Source organism: Colobus angolensis, unplaced genomic scaffold, assembly GCF_000951035.1.
Source record: "Colobus angolensis palliatus isolate OR3802 unplaced genomic scaffold, Cang.pa_1.0 Scaffold259, whole genome shotgun sequence".
Lineage (NCBI taxonomy): Eukaryota > Metazoa > Chordata > Mammalia > Primates > Cercopithecidae > Colobus > Colobus angolensis.
The window spans coordinates 2,609,421-2,629,840 of NW_012115810.1; the positions used below are offsets into that span (position 1 = coordinate 2,609,421).

At 35.0% G+C, this 20,420-nt stretch overlaps 1 protein-coding gene across 2 annotated transcripts in view; it reads left to right on the plus strand.

Moving 5' to 3' along the window:
* The window catches only part of KCNH7 (potassium channel, voltage gated eag related subfamily H, member 7), a 469,753-nt gene that overhangs the window by 328,937 nt on the left and 120,396 nt on the right, over positions 1-20,420 (plus strand). The window contains exons 5-6 of one of the 2 annotated variants that reach the window (XM_011947085.1): positions 1,292-1,312; positions 9,300-9,514. In XM_011947085.1, the coding sequence (XP_011802475.1) occupies positions 1,292-1,312; positions 9,300-9,514 (236 nt within the window). The remainder of the gene's footprint in view (positions 1-1,291; positions 1,313-9,299; positions 9,515-20,420) is intronic. The other variant, XM_011947086.1, reaches the window with a different exon arrangement.

Below are 20,420 nucleotides of genomic sequence, written 5' to 3' on the forward strand. Positions count from 1 at the left end.
GTAATCAAGATCTCTTCCACTACCTCTGTTTTTTGTGATTCTCTCCAAGTGGAAAGGGAGTTGTCATCTAAGGCCACAATTTTATTTGTATATCTTTGTCCAGTGCAATGTCTACGAGCAATTCAATATACCACACTCTTAGAATTACTTCAGTTGTAAGCTTTGAAATTATTATGATATATTCCAAGATTTTAAATGGGCACAGTGTTAGCATAGATATCAACAAAATGCTGAACAGATTTTTCAAATCTTGGATATATTTGAATGGTTTTGATACGACAGTGACATTTATTTTAAGCTTGTGTGTTTCATAGCTAGTAATGCATATTTTGTTAGTGGCAAGCATGCAACATTTAGATTGTTGATCTCAAAATAAATCTGGAAATATTTAACTCAGACTTTAAAAGAGCCCATTTTATTACAAATAAAAGTTTTCAATATTCTAGTAATTACACTGAATTCATTGTGACATTAATAAATATGTTTACATTTTTAAAAACAATCTAATCTTTCATTTATGTCTTACAATTATTTTTGTCTAAGAATGACTCTTTGAGTTATATTTGCTATTTTTAAAATATATATTAAGAACATTTGGAGGAGGGCAGTTAATAAAATTGTGTTTAATAATTTAAGTTGGAGCCAGGCACAGTGGAGGCAGGCAGAGTGGTGTGGTTGTAGTCCCAGCTACTAAGGAGGCTGAGGCATGAGGATTCTTGAGCCTAGGAGTTCAAGTCCATCCAGAGAGATATAGCCAGACCTTGTCCTGAAAGGAAGAAAGGGAGGGAAAAAGGGAGGGAGAGAGGGAGGGAGGGAGGGAAGAAACTGTTATCTTAGAAACATTTTCCTTATTAACATACTAGGTTAAATTATATGCAAAAAATTACTTAACATGCAAAATGTGGAGTCTTCCTTTGAGTATATTCTCAGTGATAGTTGAGGAGACACTAAAATTGGCTGTTGACAAGGTTGAAAGTTTTGTCACAACTGCAGCAGCTGGGGAAGTCTATTTCTAAACTGTCATAATTATAAAATCTGTACTTTGGAATCCATTGAAATTGAGATAAATGCTTCAATATTTAAATAAGAATGTATATTATGACAGATACATTTTTTAGTATATGCGTGTTACTTGGTGGAATAGTACACAATGTTAATTTCAATTAAAGAGAAATTTTCCATCATATTCTGATTTCTCTGATTGTTTATATACAGGTGATTCAGTGTATATAATATAATTTTAGTCTTCTTTTTATATTTCTCTTTTTTTATCCTTATGTGCTCAAAACAGACAATGGTCGCAATGTCAAAGGTAATGTACAAACTCAAATTTCACCATCTGATGCTCAACGTGCCCCTTTACTCGGCATGTTAACTTGCCTGCTGTATGCCCTGTTTAATGCAACATCTTCATGCTGCCCTTAGCTATTCGGGGTGCCTGGTGGAGACATCATGGCTTGATTTTGCTAGAGACATTGTTATTTCTCTGCTGCGTCACCAAAATGATTATGAGCTCCTTTTGCCTGCAAGAATTATAAGCCTAGGTTGACAATGAATACTTCCTAAATATTTAAATTATTTGGAAAAACACAAACCTCAAGCTAAATATATTCTGATGTGACAGAGGCACAAAAGCCTATTTCAGGAGAACAACAATTTTGAGTGCAAGATTAAATAAAATAAGCAAAGTGCTACAAGACAGCATCACTTCACTTGTTCCTCTTTTGTTTCCTCAAAACTAGTTTCACGTTCCTGGATGGCAGGGGGTATGGTTTTCAGCTTACTGTAGTAGTAAACTATATATGCATGATAGTCGTTTCCTATTTTTCTCTATTATATTTTAATCATTTTAATTGTGTTCTATATTAGCCTGAAATCACTGGCATGACCTACAACTCCCAGAGGGTTACGTTTAACTGGGAATAGTCTGGATAAATTTGGATTGGGCTAAAAATTTGAAATTCACTTCTGTTTTCTACTATATCATAGTAGATACAAGGATCACAAAATGTAATAACCATATTATTATCACCAAATTGAAAACCATTGGGGCCTGGTCTTTCAACATAGGCCATGCATGCTGCTGTGGGTGTGCAAATGGTGATCGTGACTTATTTTGTGCATGTGTGTTGCATGAACACGTCTCCACCAGTAACCGTCATTACTTAGAATTCACTGTTTTGATCACTCTCTCTTAAATGTCACTGGTACACTGACCACTGCGCAATTTTGTATACTGATTTCTCACTTGCTTCCCTAAAATAATTCAGAATTGGTGATGGTTATGAATTCATAGACTAGGGACCAAAAATGCTTGGTCAGCAACCTAGGGAAATTCGAAAATCAGGGAAATTATGGCAGTATCCCCCGAAACCCACCCGAATTTTATTTTGTAAGCACTTTAAAAAGGGTCTATGCAGGTTGACCCAAATAGTGGGGTGGGATTTCACCTACATCATTATTCTTTTTTTTTTTTTTTTTTTTTGGCCCGTCCACTGTGATTTCTAAAAGGGAGAAAATAGTGTCAACTATGTGTGGTGGTTTGCATTGACATAATTCAGAACGTAACCTCAAGAAGCAGGATACAGATAGTTCTTGCCAACTAGCTTTAGAATTTAACAATTGTCAGTAAATTAGTAGGCATTAATTAATTTTCTAGTGATTTTTAAATGTAGTGATAAATGAGCCTAATTTTTCTCAACAAATAGAGAATTGGACTTGTTTAACTTTCAAACTACTAGTTCACATATATGTCAAAGTACAGCTATTTTATTTTAGTGTCATAAAATAATTCATTTACTCTCCAACCTTTTTTCTCAACTCTCTGATTTTTAATAGGAGTAGTCTTTGAATACAGATATTCTTTATTTATTACATAGATTTCAGATTGACATCAATTTTATAATCACAATTTAAAGTATATGGTAGAATCATCAAAGTCAGAATTTTGCATTACAAATCTCTAAACCATTGTAGAAAGTTTTCACATATTAATACTTAAGAAGTTCTATCCCCAAGTTGGAGAAAGCACTTGCAAACGTAACGAAATTTAATGTAAATTTTCACTCCAAAGCCTTCATTACTTTTTTCAAGCTCTGGTTTTGAAAACTATTAACAACGTTTAAGTGTCTGCCTCTAAGATTTTTCACAAAGCCATTAACCTTGTTAATTAGGTACAGGACCATACATTAAGTGTGCATTTTAAGTTTGTTTGGCTTTGCTTCTATACCAGATCTAAATAAAAGACTAAAAAAATGAAGGTTTCTACCCTGCTTTGTGTACAAAATGCATAATTATAATTAATTATTTCAATATTTAATTCAACCAAAAAACATTTATTTATCCGAATTAAATAAATAATTTAGGAATGTGTTGGTAATGTCTTCAAGATCATCTGGTTTATTTATGTCAGGTGAGGTGTTGGCTAAATACCTTGTACAGGTGGTACATTTATCTCCAGAGGATGCCATTCTTTAGCTTTCTCGGGAAGTCTGTGTTAGTGCCTGTTACACAAAGAGCTAACCTAAATCCTTCTTTCTGATATGAATTTTTTCCCCTTCGTCTATCTCCCCTAGACAGAGATACTAGCTAACTACTGCTAATCATGATGCAATATCACAGTAAAAAGACAGCAAATTGATACTCAGTCTTTTTTCTAAAACTAATTTCCACTTAATCTTCATTCTTAGGATCTATTTCATTTCCCTTTAATAAATTTTCTTAGCATTCTGACTCCTTAAGCTAACACTTCAAAGTTCTTTTTAAAAGTGTAAACCATTGTCAAAGAGTGGAAAAGTTGTTTCAAATAAATTGCACATCCTGCTATATATATGTATGATAATTTAACAACTTCTCTGATATGTGAGAAGACCTAATCCTACATCCATCACTCATATACTAATTTTTACCTCAAACTTGGTGGCTTTTCTGTCTATTTTGCTTTACAAGTCATCAGTAAAAATCTACCTCACTTTCTCTATTTCGTAAATAAGTCATAACACAATTTTGCCCCTTTAATGCTTCTGCCTCCTTGTTATCCCAAGTAGCCCTGCTTCCCTCTGACATTGGTGTGTTCCATTGCCAATTTGTGTATGAATCGGTCCTATGACTCTGAAGTAAAACTACTTCACAGGTTTGTTACAGCTTTTACCTCCTCTCTAGCCTCTATGGCTCATAAATGAAATAAATTAATCTAATACAACTTGTTTCTCATAGGATGCATTGGCCATTACCCAGTATCTTGTCATCTGATGAGGATTTGCAAATTGATTTTCAAAGATAACAGTTTACTCCTGCAATAATATGTCATGCACTAGAACAGACAATATGAAGAAAAATAATTTGATGATTACTTCTTATGCATCTTTCTAAGTGCTAAACTGGTTGCCTTATACTTATTGACAGTGTTCTTTTACCAAGTTTAATTATTAAACACTGCATTTGCATCTTCTCTCATGTTAAGTCACTTCAGCAATTTGGGTTTTATTAAACTTTAGCTAAATAAACTCAGTGCCCTAAGATATATTGTACAAATACCTGATGATTTAAAAACAACCTGTTTCTGTTTGGTTTCCTTCTTTCCTATCATATTTTTCCCTCCAAAACGATTTTTTAAGGTAGCATTATTTTCTTTTAATCTATCAGATGCCCTTAGCTATATTTCCAGCACCATCTAAAAGAAAAATATATTCTCCTTTAGCGTCTCATATCTCATGATAAATTTAAATAGCCTCATCATACAAATTTTAAATATCTTTAATCTAAAATTCTTCCCAGTTGTTGCTTTAGCCTCTAGCTTCTTGTCTAAATGTAAGTATTTCTTTGCAGCTGGAAATTGGCCTACTTTATGTTTAATCAGACACTTGAAATATATTAAAGCACTCTCCAGCTGTTGGTTTAGTTTACTTGGTCACCTGTTTTCCACCTTCTCCTAATATTTTGAAAAATGTAACCTGGTCATCCATCTTGCAAATGCTTCTCTGAAGAACATCAAGTACTCCTCTATGCTTTTGAGTTTTACATGACTTTCTATTGAATCTCTTATTTTCCTCTATTTCTGCCCATTCATTTCCTTTAAATTTATTTACTTTGTTTTTCAGGTTATTCTCCTTTATTTCATTAGAATCCTAAATCCCATCTGTTCATGATCACTCTCAGTGAGGCTGCCTTTCACCTTTAAATCCTCAACCAAGGCCTCTCTGAATATAGACTTAGGAGGTAGGAAACCCTGTATTCTGGTCCTTTATTCTTACTCTTTTGGCCTCATATTCTGTCCGCTTAGGTTTACAATTGGTGAAATAAGGATATTGTTAATACCTACCTTAGTTAAAACGTTGAAATTTTTTTCATTTGCACTTTGATGGGCTTAGAGGAACCTAAGTCAACACTGATCATCTTGAAGACTCTAGAAGTCTTCTGCATTTAAACATCTGCTTTAAAATCAGTAGAAAGAAGCACAATTATCTTTTTTATACAGCATGAAATAAATTTTAAATGCCTTATCTAACTAAGTAGCCTTCACAAGTTATTTTAAGTAATATTTTAAGTTTTACTGAATTAATTAAAATATAGATTAAAAGAAAATGTGGATTAACTCTTTAAGACTAAGAGCCAAAAAAAAAAAAAAAAACTCGGAATAGAGTAAGAGTTTAGAGAGTTTTTCCACCTGCAAATAAGAGATGCTAAAATAGTGAATGCAATGAAGTTGCAAATTCTGAGGCTAAATTTGAGTATGACATTTTATCAACCAGTTTCTCAATCATATCAGATCCAATGTCTCCTTGTCTCAATAAATACTTCATCATACTCATTTTGCTATCCTGAAATTGAACTCGGAGATAATTTAACCTATTTCTAAAATATCAACATGATTCCCTAACTGTAATACACAGGAGAAATAAAAGAAAAGCACTTTGCAATAAAATATTTATTTCAAAATGTTAGTGTTCAAATATAACTGCACTAGAAAACATAATGCAATAATTAGACATATGAAGAAAATTTGGTTTTAAAAGCATTAAGTACATGAGAAAATATTCCATACAGGTACCAGATAAAATGGTCAGCAGGAGTATGGATGGGCAGCATAATCAAAACCACCATTGGAGTCAAGAATTATATCAGGCTTATTTATACATGAATTTTTAAAATGGGAAGTAACTAAAATTTAATTATAATTGATATATCAATACAAACTGAAGGGAAAATAAGGAAGTATGGTAGTCTCATAAAGGAGCTAGCTCTTGCTTTTAATGGTAATGTCAAAATGATACTTTCCGTGATATAATGCAATAGTAGTGAATTACACAGAAGAAAGAAATCCCACTAGATGTCAGGACATATATTCATCCTCTAATACATAAAAAAAGACCCTGCAAACATGCTTTGTTATGTAAGGAGAAACCGAAGATGGAATGGAAAATGAAATGGCAATTGAGACATTATAGAGAAGTTGTGGCAGATCTCCAGGGAGTTTGGAGAATGAGACTGAAAACCAACAGGCAACCCAAAGACAAATAAATAATTACAAGTGCTTCACTTTTAAGACATAGGTTCCTTTTCATAGTATCATATCATTTTAAATATATAGGAGGATATTTATATAAAATATTTTTGAAGGAACTTTTATTAGTGTGATTTTGGTAATTCTCTGAAAATTTAACAACATTTGGTTGCAACAATGATTAAGAACACTCAAGTCTCTTATCTTACATATTTGCAAATGACAGATCCAAACACAGATTGTAATCTAAACTCCGAAATTTTCTATTGGCCACTCAAGTGCCACAAGGAGTGTAGCTCTAAGTGGCATAATTTTCCAAAAAGGTGAGCGATTTCTGACAAAGTTCTGAATAAAACAATATATATTCTTACCTCTACATGGAAATTGTAGCTCTGGAAATTTCAATTTATATGAAAATCATGTAAAAAGCACATTGTGGTGTTTATATGTGAAACAGTTAGTTTTAAGGCTCAATTTATGAATAAACAGGCTTTGCACCTGCATGAATGCCCTTGAGGCAGGTAAGGTAATTCTTTAAGGCAAGGAGAATTGTGACATTGAAATTCTTTCATAATTGTGACAACAAAAAATGCTGCCACAAATCTCCCCTAGAGTGAAATACTACCATAGTTGAAATCACCTGCTTATATAAGTGTAGCCAGTTCAGTGGAGTTTATTGGAACTGGTCACAAGGGCAATTAAAGTAGATCAACAGTGTCTTTCTCTCTATTAACATTGTAGAATCTGTGATGACATCGATGATCCGTGAATTTAGCCAAATTTTAAACAACTCTGTGGACAGTTTGCTACAGAAATGCAGCATAGAGAAGGATGACACAGAAAGAGAGTGGAAAGATGAGCTTAAGGGTTTTGAACACAATTTAACTATATATTTGAGCTCTGTTATCTATAATCTCTTAATAGTATCCTTGATAGTTAAATAAACTAAGGAGTGAAAATGTGACATTAGAGTTGGGGAAAAGACAGTATCTAAGAAACCTGAAATCCTGGCATAATTTACAAATTGTAAATTTTAGATATAAAACCTAGAACTCAACTACAGAATGCTACAGAAAGGAAAACACTATCCTAGTATGCATTACAATAAAATAAATTAGTGATGTGGGCTGGAGACTTCCAAAAAGACCTGAAGAATGGAGTTTCTGTCAGAGAACTATCTGAAGGCTAGATGAATTTGTTGCCACTATTTACTCTTATTTCTATCTTTGTATAAATAGAAAAGAGAGTTAGGTTCTATATGCAGATGAGAACATATGAGGCAATAAATTCCTGGAGAGCTCATGACATTTTTCTTCTAGATGGACTTGGTCATTGTCATGGATAAGAATCAGGGAGTCAACAGAAATGCAACTCAGGAAAGAGTATTTGTTAAATACATGAAAATTTATTAAGAATACTTCACACTTTTATAATAAACAAGTGTAAACTTTTATGAACAAATATGTGTGATTTTCCCCCATAGTGACTATGAACAAAATGATGAGCATTGATTTCTTAGTATTATATCTGACCCGAGTTGATTGATTGTTGTCCCAAATGCAAAATCTTTAAGTCTAATTCTAAAGTGTTTATACCTTGCTTGATGCTTAAAGTACATTTTGATCCCAAAAATGGGTTCACTTCATTTTGAACAGATAAAGAAATAACAGAAGGCAACTATGGTGCCTAACAAGTTTATTGATGCAATTTGTATGTTTTAACCACTTCCCGGAGCACAAAAATAGGGAGCTCACGATTTTTATAAAATTCTCCCTGTTGTTAATTTTTAAGAGCTAAATAACAGTGTGTGTAATATTGCTCATTACACAAGATACTTCTCAGAGAATTTCCTGATTCTCTATAAGCAACAGACAACAGATTCATCCCGAAGGAAGATATAGCTGGTCAATCTACTCCCTCAACAAGGAAACCAGGAGTCTTGCCACCGTGCCAAGTTATCTTTGTAGGAAAGATTTCGAGAAGTGACTAGGTACTATCAACCCCAGACATGCCCTATTACCTAGCTGTGGCACTTCTATTGTAAGTTATGTTTGCCAGAGCATTCTGCTTGTGTGGTTTTTATAGCATCCTTTTTTTTTTTCTCAGAAAGTGGTCAAGACTTAAACATAAGTGAAAGAAAAAAAGGGATCTAAAAATCCCACATATGATCCTGGAGTTTTCATTAGAGTACACACTGTCACACAAAAATGGCCCTTCACCCTCTGAAGCTTTATCTGTAATTCCTTCATCTGGGTTTAACTATTTCAGAAGTTCTATGGAGCATCTCATATAGGTATTGGAAACATATGAAGAGCCTAGATGGCTTGTCACTCCTCAGTGACACAGAGGGGAGTAACACAAATTAGAGCAGGGCAAACAATTCATTTGGAAATTTCACGGCCAATATGACTTTAACCATAGGTAAGTCCTTCTTAAATAATCCTCAAATTACAAAATGAAATGTATAAGAAACTTTAAAGGTAGAATTTGACCAATAACAGAGAGTGTAGTTTTTTCTTTTATTGTGGCTTTTAATTAAAGAAATTCATTAAGAGCTAAATCTGCCATTTGCTCTCTGGGTGCACACCTAGAACGCAGTCTTATTCTCAGATACTCACATACCATTCCATGTGGCCCAAGGTGCCCCAATCCCTGTGTCCAGGTATAAGCTAGCTGCATTTAGTCATAGTCAAATCAGGATCATATTGGTCAAGAGTCATTAGCAGGGTATTCAGAACTGTCTCTTCTATATCTTCTTATATTACTCTTTCAAATACTTTCCTTTTTTATTTTTTAGGGCCTTTTAATCATATCAAGTCAAGCCTCCTGGGATCCACATCAGATTCAAACCTCAACAAATACAGCACCATTAACAAGATTCCACAACTCACTCTGAATTTTTCAGAGGTCAAAACTGAGAAAAAGAATTCATCTCCTCCTTCTTCAGACAAAACCATTATTGCACCCAAGGTTAAAGATCGAACACACAATGTGACAGAGAAAGTGACCCAGGTAGGACACAATGTTCTTATCAATTTCAACTGTTTTAGAGGTTTGTTTCTTCACCTTAAAATATATTCTTTTCCTTATAAATGACTAGCAGTAGAGGTAAGACGTTTATCTGTACTCCTATTTATCTTAAGATGTTGGGCAACTCTCTAATATAACAGATTCATAAAGCTGTATATTAGGATTTTATATATTACAAGACTAAGCAAAAGTGGGCTAACACGGCACGGTAGCTCCTACTTTCGTAGAGGTGGTTAACCTGCTAGTCATCATGTTTGGACAGTTATCGTTTGGCTGCCAACTCTCACATTATTAAAACGTGGTTTTTTAAGATAACAGATGTTTCTATTGAAGCTTTAGGGGACTAATTAGGGTTTGCTCTGAACTATGGTATCCTTTTTGCACTTTACTAAATAGAGTCGGATATAGTTCAGTTAACTTGGGGAAAAGAGCTGTCTGAGATGATGAAAAGTCAGTGAAACAACACATTTTATTGGAACAATATCTTATTGTTTTCAAATAAATACTGCAACTTGAACTAGGGTAAAAAGCTAGCAGGCATACTGCTTCAGAGAGTAGATAGAAATGATTTCTACTTATTATATCAACATAACAACTAAGCAGTACCTAGCTTTTGCTTACAATGCACTTACATTGTTGGGAATTCATGACTCTAAAATTTGTCAAGCAAGCGGTTCTTTTACGAACAATTTACTCAGTATATTTGCTTAGCAAATCTTTGCATAAACTCTCTATAATATAAAGCCAAGCTTGCCCCCATTCTCTATCCCAAGCATTGAAGTTTTTGAATTGATGAAGTTTTTCTGTAATTGTAATCACTACAAACCACACTATAGTACTGTTTCCAGATAACCTCTTATGTGTGAGCTGAAATAGCTATGAAAACACCATGAGCAAGTTATAAATAGACCTGTGCAGTCTATATTTATTTAAGAGGTGAAATTACACTTGCCATTCTTGAGAGCATCTTTCCTATATATTTTAATATTTATGTAGTAATGAGGCTTTCTGTTCTAAGCATTTCACTTTTCTTAACTTATATTTAGTAAAATGGGTAAATGAACAGTTTACTGTTATGCACATTGTAGTGACATCATTTTGATAGCTTTGTATTTTCCTTTCAATTGTTTTTACTTTAAAAGTTTTATTATTTATAGATTCCTACCATTATATGAATATATAGGAATCAAGAGACTTAAGAGGATACAGAAGAAAAGTTGGAAATATTAGGGTCAGGGTCCTGCAAGTGCATAAGGAAATAAAATTCAAAGAAGCACAGCATGGCAGTGGGGACTGTGGCGAACTGTGGAGTGCAGGCCCCCTCTAAAGCAGACAGCTGATATGCAGCTCTGGCTAACTGCGGTTAGGCAGAAATGCTTGACCAATTAATGAATGCTTGCAAATCTTTCCATTTTAAAAGGGAAGCTGGAAATGCAGAATTTAAGATAACGTCTTTATTTCTTAAAGTTGACAAACTAAAAAATGCTTTGAACTCTTTTTTTAGGCTGAACAAAACACATCTTAAGGCCTGTGCGCAGCCATGTGTGATCTCAGCAAGTCTTTCATGTGCTTGGTCCACCGCAGAGGCCATCCTATGCTGCCATGTTCAGCAGATCCACTGTGCCAGGAGTACGTGACACACACAGAGATCTGAGAAGCACCTGCTCTGGGGGCTTTCTCAGATAGTGGCACAGGAAACATATATACAAATATCAATAATGAAATGCAGGGTAATAAAGAATATTAGGGAGAAAGTTATTGTACTGTAAGGGAAGAATTTGCAGGAAAGAAAAAGAGATAGGATTAAACACTTAAGCCAGATCTAGAAGATCACATCAAACTGTGTAGTCAGTAAATTTTAAGAGCATAAATCAGAGTCCAACTGGATTGTGTTTTATTTCAGCCATTTATTGTAGGCCATGAATTCAAGTGGCATTTATTGTGTGTCATTAAGGCAAATTTCAGGACTGGGAAAACTTACTTCTCAGAGTTGATGTAAGAATTAAATAGAAATGTGGAAAGTGTCCATCCTAGTACTAAGTACATAACAAGCAATGTCAGGCCATTATTATGTTTATTAATATTCTTCTATGATCCCCCAACTCTCCTCACCATCTCTGCAGGACCTCTTTATCCCTACATCACGAGGGCCTAGTAGAACATCTGGCAGAATGGAATTCATCAAATGTTTGCTGAATAAACGAGTGTGTAAATGAATGGAAGAGTTAGCCAAGGGAAGGGATAAGAATTCCAGGTAGAAAAAAAAACACAAGAACAAAGTTATGAAGGCATTAATGTCCATATGACTTTTTAGAACAAGTGGTTTTCTGAGCTAGTGAGAGGCTAGTCTGGACAATTTACCTTCAAAATAATACTTTTCTACCTTTTCACCTAAGTGCCATGGGGGTCTGAGTAAAATGCAACAGTTTCCATCAGAAGCTTTGCATTTTTTTGGTCTCACACTTTATCTTTAAAAGCCCTGTGACTTTCACATTTAGCTTTGTAATGTAACAATATTTGTTTTAACATTTTAAAATGTTTGAAAATATTGCTATAGACCCAATGTTTGTGTCCCCACCAAAATTTCTATGTTGAAACATAATCACCAGCATGATGGCATTTGGAGGTGGGACCTATGAGAATAGGTCATGAGTGTGGAGCTCTCATTAATGGGATTAGTGTCCTTATAAAAGAGGCCCCAGAGAGCTCTTTGGCCCCCTTCTGCACTGTGAGGTTACAACGAAAAGATGGAGATTATTTATGAAAAAGGAAGCAGGCCCTCACCAGGAACTAAATGGGCTGGCAACTTGATCTTGGACTTCACAGCCTCCGTAAATGTGGACAATACATTTCTCTTGTTTGTAAGCTACCCAGTTGATGAGTATTTTATTTTAGCAGCCCAAATGGACTGAGTTGACTACTTACCACTGAGTGAATCTGAAACCCACAGAAAGGCCTCAGAGTTTTCCTAAAGCTTCTTATGCTTCCCACAAATTGTGGAGTGCCCCCGTCCCACTCTCCAAAGTACCCCAGTTGGAGAGGTATGATACAGGCAAAAGGTTTATTCAAACTGCTGAAAGATCAAAATTTGATCATATTTTATAAAAGTTCTCTTTTTTTTACAGTGTAAACACTACAATGAATGGAAGGAAATTCTGGAGTCAAGTAAAACACTTAAGTTGCTATGGTCCTTGCTAGAAATAAGAGATTGAATAAAGGCTGAGACCAGAAAGAAACTGGGGGAAAAGGGCATCAGTAGGAATGCTTTATCTTCTTTGTAGGGGACCCCTTTAGCTCTTAGTGACAAACCTTCCAATTGTCCACGTGTCAAACCAAACAATGTAGAGATCAAATATCAAGAAATTCCTCCTGCAGGCATAGCCTCTGGAAATTTTATTTAAGCACTTGAAAGCAGCGCTCCTCAATAACTCATTTATAGGATTACATACTTCATTTTGTGTTTGTGAACTTTCCTAATTGAAGCTATCTTTGAAATTTCCATATTCACTACTTTTAGCATCAGTTGTCCTCTCCTCACCAAAAACAACTTGGTAATAACCAAAAGACTTTACTTGTCTTTTTGTTTTCTTTTAGGCCTGCATGGAGATTCTGTTTGTCAGGAAATTTTCAACATGTTTGCTCTAGGCAGCCAATAGTATTTTCCTAATCAAATGTTCTTTCTTATTTTATTCACATAATAGATTGGTATGGTATTTCCTTCTTCATAAGAAGTCAAGATTTTGCTTATAGATTATTCAACAATAAATTTTAAACACTCAACAGTGCACAAACAATAGAGCAGTCATCAAGAGAAAAAGGCATAGATGAAAAGAATAATCGTTGCTCCTGTTGTTCTGTCTCACCACTTGGATCTTATCTCTATTACACGTTAAATTAGAATTAGGCAATTAGTTATTTGCCTCCTCAGCTAGAGTCACCTTCTTCACCGTAGGGACTATGTGGTCATTCATTCATTCACTCGTTGGTCATTCATGTATTTGTTTATTCATTCAAAAGCATTAATTGATATGTATTATATATAACATATAATGTATGTCTATATATTATATATAATGTATAATGTGTATTCATATATAATGTATAAACACACACAGTGCTAGGTGCTGGGAATTCAGAGTTAAAAGGCAAACCTCTGCCTTTGAGTCTTGAAGGAGGCAGACAAGTACAGTTCATTGGCATTACAGTACAATGTAAAGTATTTTTCTATGGGTAAACATAGTGTGTGCAGATGGTGTTGAGAGAGGAAACCTTACCTACGTTGGGAGTTTGGGATAATGTTTGGGGAATATAAACTCCTAAGTGTGTTTTGAAGGTGAGAAGTTTCCAAAATAAGGAATAAAAATCTGGAGTGAAACACATGTGGGAATCTCTATGTACCAAAGAATGAATGCAGCATGAGGTGTTTGTATGACCAGTGCCTGATATAATTACATGACACATAGTAGCATTTTAAAAGATTCAAAAATGAACCACTGAGGGTATTGGGTGGAACTAAGCAAGAGTAAGTCTGCAGTCAAAAATCTCCAAAGAAAATGCCTTCCTTCTGAAATCTTTTGTTAGGCAAGGCTCCAGTTCTTGCTGTTATTTTGGATCCATAGACCTCTTTTGGCCTTATTGATATTCTGGAATGCATCATGTCATATTTCATTATGCCATATTTCATCTGACCTTCTTTATGTATTTGGAGAAAAGAGAAAATAATTCTCAGAAGATATGTGTTTTTTTTTTCCTTCACTACAGTCCAGCCAGTAAAGGTTTATGTTCAGTAGTGTACATCTCAGGGAGGCAAGCCCTTGGCTGGCCATTACTACCAAATTCCAATGGAGTGGTGGAGAGTAAACAATGAATTGTAAGAAAAGTTGGGTGGAGAACAAAGGTAAGGTCTCCTTTTACCAAGCAATTGCACTTCTCAATTGAAGATCAAATTATTGGCTATATTTGCCCCCTTTTAAATAAAAGTGAACCACATTTTTACATTCTTCTATGATTTTGTTATTCCTGAGGCTAGTTGAATTCAAATATTGTACCAGTTTTTAGGATGAAATGTATTATTTTGTTGCCATGTTCAGCTTTGACGAGTTTTGTATTAGACCATTCTCCCTGGATAAATATAAGTGTAGCCGAATAGTTTAAGAAGATGGTACCATGGATTTCAAATCCTTACTGGCCACTGTATCAGTCAACACTGTGCCAGAATGCAAGTAACAGAAATCCAACTGAAACCACTTTAAGCAAAAAATGAAAGGAAGAAGGGTAGTTTATTGGTCCATATTACTGAAAGGTACAGAGAAAGATCTGCTTTGGGGTCGGCTATATACATTTTTGTGTAACTGGTGACATTCTCTCCCTTGCTTCTGTGTTGACTGCACTCCCCACCTAATAGCAGAAAGTTCCTCAGACTCTCCTGTCTCACCTGATGCTCACAGTTAGTAATTTGGGGAGAAGGACCTTCTTTCTTCCAGTGTCCATATTATTCCCAGAGAAAGAAGACTCTTATTGACCATCTTGGACCCTGTGTTCATCCTTGTGAAGGAAAAAGTATAGCCCCTTGACTGACAGTCACACCAGAAAAATGCAGTGGGAGAAGCAAGCCTGTAAAGCAGGAGAATCAAACAGCAGTGGCCCATTGCAGAGATGAAAATAGAATTCAAATTAACAGCATTAACCACACACAGGTGCACACCCTCACCCTCCCCACACACACACAGAGTCCACATTGGGCAGTGGGTAATAAAACCTAGTGTAGACACTCAAGACATTATAAATTACTTGGAGAAACACTACATAACAGTATATAGCATTTAAACATGCTAATTTAATAATGCTACAAGGCCATATTATGAAAGTAACGATAGTTTACGTTTCTTTTAAACTTAGTATTGGTCGAACTATGACCAAATAGTTCTATAAGTTGCCCTTTATTACTTAAGAGGAATGTCTGGTGAATTCAGTGGAAACCTATTTTGAGATAATCAGTAAATAAGATGTATGAAGGGACCTTAATGAGCCAGAAGGTATTGACCTGCAGAACAGAAGATGAGAAAAAATTTACTATTAGTCCACAAGTATAATTTTCCTGTAGCTTTACCAAGGAAAGTACTCAAGAAAATTAGTTCAGATTTAATCACAAAATAACTTAGGTCACAAGAAAGAAATTTCTGAATATTAAAAAGGCCATATAATCTTTAAGTCTATGTAGAACTGTAGAGCCATAATAGATTCCCAATATGCGGGATTCATGTAAGTGTATTATTGGCATGAAAATAGAATTATGGTAACTTTAATGATTTCTGACATTGATTGAGCATTTAATATGTGCCAGGCTCAGTTGTAAATGGTTTAGTGGATTATCAATTTTAATCTATATGACAGCACTGTGAGATCGTGCTATTATTATCATCTGCATTTCATAGAGGAGAAATTAAGCTTAGAGAGAGGAAGCAACTTGCTTAGGTCACATAGTAAATGATGGACGGAGTCTTCAAACTGAGGTAATCTGATTCCAAAAGTGAAGTTCTCATTCTCTAAAATATATCCTCTTTATGATTCTGTTCTGTTTCCCCATTTGTCCCCTAAATCTCCTCAGGAGTTACAGTGGCAGTTGGACATGCTTGTAACATTTGACTGTGACACCAAATGTCCTAATCTGAATGGTTAGTTAACTCTTCAAAAAGCCTACAAAGCTATCATTGCCATGGAGGTTCATTTCCAGCACAGTCTCTTGTTTAAATTTATATACCATCTACTTTATGCTGGTTTCAGATTAGAATAGTGGGATGGGGGTTTTTGTTGGTCGTATGCTGCACAGTTACAGAAAAAGCAAAACCACCCTGATGTTACTGACTGAAAGAAGAGCTGAAAGATTATGGCCTTTTACTTATGTTGAACTTTGTTCATTATGAACAGGTTCATTATCTCTTCATTGTGACTCAGTGTCTCTCAATTTATACTTATTTTTTGACATAAATCCAAAACAAGTATTTATGATTTAGTACTTCTTTAGGAATGCAGGCTGATTTGTAATGAAGAAATTTTAATGAAGAAATAACATTGACTTTATCTTATTAGCTAATGTTTAAAAATATTTATCATCTCAGGCTTAAGAGTACAAAGTTTCTCCCATCCAAGTACTAACCAGGACCAACCTTGTTGCTTTTCTGAGATCAGATCAGATCACATGTATTCAGGGTGGTATGGCCGTAGATATTAGTACAAAATATCTTAACATGTTCTGTAATTTCCTTCAAATTGGATAAATTTAGTCCTAAATTTCTTCAATGATAGGATTTGAAAAGTCTTTCAGATACAACAACAAACTAAAAGTGATTTTATGTATAGCAGTACTTTTCAATAATAATGTCATGGTTTTAAAATTATACTTAAAATGGTAATTTTTTTTTTTTTTTTTTTTGAGTCGGAGTCTCGCTCTGTCACCCAGGCTGGAGTGCAGTGGCCGCATCTCAGCTCACTGCAAGCTCCGCCTCCCAGGTTTACACCATTCTCCTGCCTCAGCCTCCCGAGTAGCTGGGACTACAGGCGCCCGCCACCTTGCCCAGTTACTTTTTTTTTTGTTTGTTTGTTTGTTTGTTTTTTTTTTTTTTTTTAGTAGAGACAGGGTTTCACCGTGTTAGCCAGAATGGTCTCGATCTCCTGACCTCGTGATCCACCCGTCTTGGCCTCCCAAAGTGCTGGGATTACAGGCTTGAGCCAACGCGCCCGGCCCCAAAAAGGCAAATTTTCAACAATTATTTGTATAAAGACTCATTGATTCTTCACTCTTGAAATTACTAAAAACGAAATTCACAATACTGATGCAGGATTTCTTGCTTCTTAGCTCAGCTAGGTCTGGGTTCTTGTCTCATGACCAGGAAGAAGTAGGCACACACATACTCAAAGAATGAGTGGAGTAGAATTTTTTAAGCAAAAGGAAAGCTCTCAGCAAAGAGAGAGGGGTTCTGAAAGCGGGTTCCCGGTTTCCCCCCTTTTTAGTTGAATTCAAAGGCTTCTATATATCTAAGCTGACAGGGCTGCGTTCCATATTTCTATAAGGCGTGAATTCCAGGTGACTTCCCCCATCCCCGCAGTGTGCATGCAGGCCCTTAGTCCACTGCAGGCATGCTTAAGCAAGCGCCCTGTGTAAGTTCTCTTATCTGCACAAAACATCTGGTGTAAGCACTTGTGGGGCTGGTCAGAGGTTCTCTGGGGACACTTCCCTTACTGTCTGCCTAAAGAAAGCTAACTCCTTTCATTCCCTTCTTCAGGAGTGGAGACCCCCAACGGCTGTTGGGGAAAACAGACAATCACCATTCTAAACTGCTTCCTGCTGACAGGGAGTTCTGTTTTGGGAAAGTGGCAGTTAGGGCTCCTCCTGAGGTCTGTTTAAGGGTCCGTGGAAGAATGACACATCCATGCATGGTTTCATTTGCATCGCCATTTGAGGTTTAATGGCCTTTTAGCGAGAAGAAGCAGTTTGGGTTATCAGAAGACGTATATCAAAATGAAACAAGAGGGTAAGGACAGCTCCCCAATCCCAAGATTGCAGACATGCCCAGATAACTGGTGGCTATAGTTAACCCTGCTAAGATCTGGGTGCATGGGACTTGACTTTGGTTGACTCCCTTGGTCTTATTTTCCCAAACAAAAAAACCTCCAGGTTATGGGCACCCTATTTATTACTATCCCTGGGTAGGATTTGCAGAATAATTGCCCAGAATTAAATTGCCAAGAATTAAAATATTGATCCATATTTTTACATTACCCATCCCTTTTGTTTCTTCTGAGCTAAAACTGGATATCACTAGTTGGTTCATCAGGAATAAACAGAATTAGTCTAAAATGTTGGCAAAAACTTGAAAACAACTGATGAGATTAGAATTGAATCACAAGTGTATGATAAGTTTTGAAACATAATTTTTCTCTCTCCAGTCCTCATTTTTGTCAAAATAAATCATGATAGGATTGAGTTCTTTGTAAAATAAACTTAAGTCTTATACCTGACTTGATTATCTGCATAAAGTACAGCAAGAATTGTTATATTTCACATAGGCTTTTAAATTGGCTTTAATATTAATATCAACCCCAATTTTTAAATGAAACCTTAAACATAATTCTATCTCATCTTAACCATTTTTTAGAAAGGATCAAGCAAGACGATTGCCTGTGAATGACAAAATATCTAGGATAGTTACAGTCAAAAATATGATTGACAAAGAAATTTGGGTATTTCTGTAGTTTATGATAGGTTAACATAATAGCCTTTATTATGATTGATAGCATACACTCAGACATTAGAATTTTAGATATCCCACACAATTTTGGAACAAATACACTTATTGTTCACTAAAATATAACCTAAAGAAGATTAAACATCACTTTGGAAATAACTAAAAATGTCAACTAATCCTGTTTACCTCTCTTTTGGATGCTCCAGGGGCCCTCTCTAGCATCTAAAAGTTAGGGGTCAGGAAAGACAACTTTGAAACTGAAGTTTGATTTTGTGAAGCCTAACAAACAGGGTAAAGGTTTAAACCACTTGATATTATGAAATAAAATTCCAGATTACCCTAAGTTATTTATTTAGCTAAAATGATGACTCAAAAATTTTAGGAAAGGCCAAAAACATTTCATTGTCCTTCACTATTACATGAAAAATCTTGTTCAAGAGAGAGAAAGCCAAATTTTACACTTGCATTAGTCTACTATTAATATCAACCCCAATTTTTAAATGAAACCTTAAACATAATTTTATCTCATCTTAACCAGTGTGACCATCAGGTGAGATTCTTGTAAACCTTTTATAACCCTTTACAAATCTTTGTTAAAGAACAGATCAATACCTTAAGAAAACCTTGTTGTGCTTTTATTTCAATGCTCAATTTATGGAAAAACGATATAATACCTTTTTGAAGTTAGTTAATATGTTCACACACAGAATTTCTTTTGCAAGATTAATTTTTACAAATCTTCCACCATTTGTTTAAACTTTGAGCTTTATCTTTTCTATTTCAAAACTATTCTGTAAGCCTAAGCAAAAATTTACATTCTCATGCCTACTTATAATCTTTTACTAAAAACACATTTTACTTTCCTTACACAGCTTGCATATAAATCTATTTTCAGTAGTCTCAACTACACGTTATGATGGCAACTCTGAGCAATTTTTAATTTTAGTGTAAAACCTGGTAAGTTATTTTAATTATGTACCAGGCACAGATAAGGTCTGACTCTGGCATAGTTAGGGATGTGGTTAATTCTGTATGTCCCTAGGCCTTAAAAAATTGTAAAGCAGTTGAGCAGTTTTCAAAGGCCAAAGAAGCAGCTTATAACCTTAACACATTTAGCAAACCTAGTATCTGACCTGCATATTTTAGACCACATATTTACATTTTGAAGACATTTGTATTTTACCGATAATCTTTAAGACTTTTATTTCTCAAAGATTAAAGTCACATGAACTAAAAGGCATTATAGCTTTTGTTTTTCCTTCAAAAAATATTTTATATAAGTGCTTATTTTTCTTTAAGTCAATTAATTAGAGCTCTATTTTTATATAACCATCACACATCTAACACATATATGATTACACAGACAGAAGAAGATCCAATTGTTGTAAGATTTTTCATTTGCCTATCTCCTAATTGGATTATTGGCCTCGGGGTATAGCTCTCCAAGAAGCAGGGCTAGGAAAACATGCGGTTTCTAGGGCCATAAAAACAGGCATACCTGGAAGACAAAAACAAATTTTGAGAGGGATCTATTTGCTTTTAATTCCTGGGGTTCCATGAGGAAAACAAATATTTTTTTTTTCCCCAAAATGGAGTCCAGAGCACCCTCTCTGTTTTTCCCCAGGCTTCCCAGGCCATCAGAA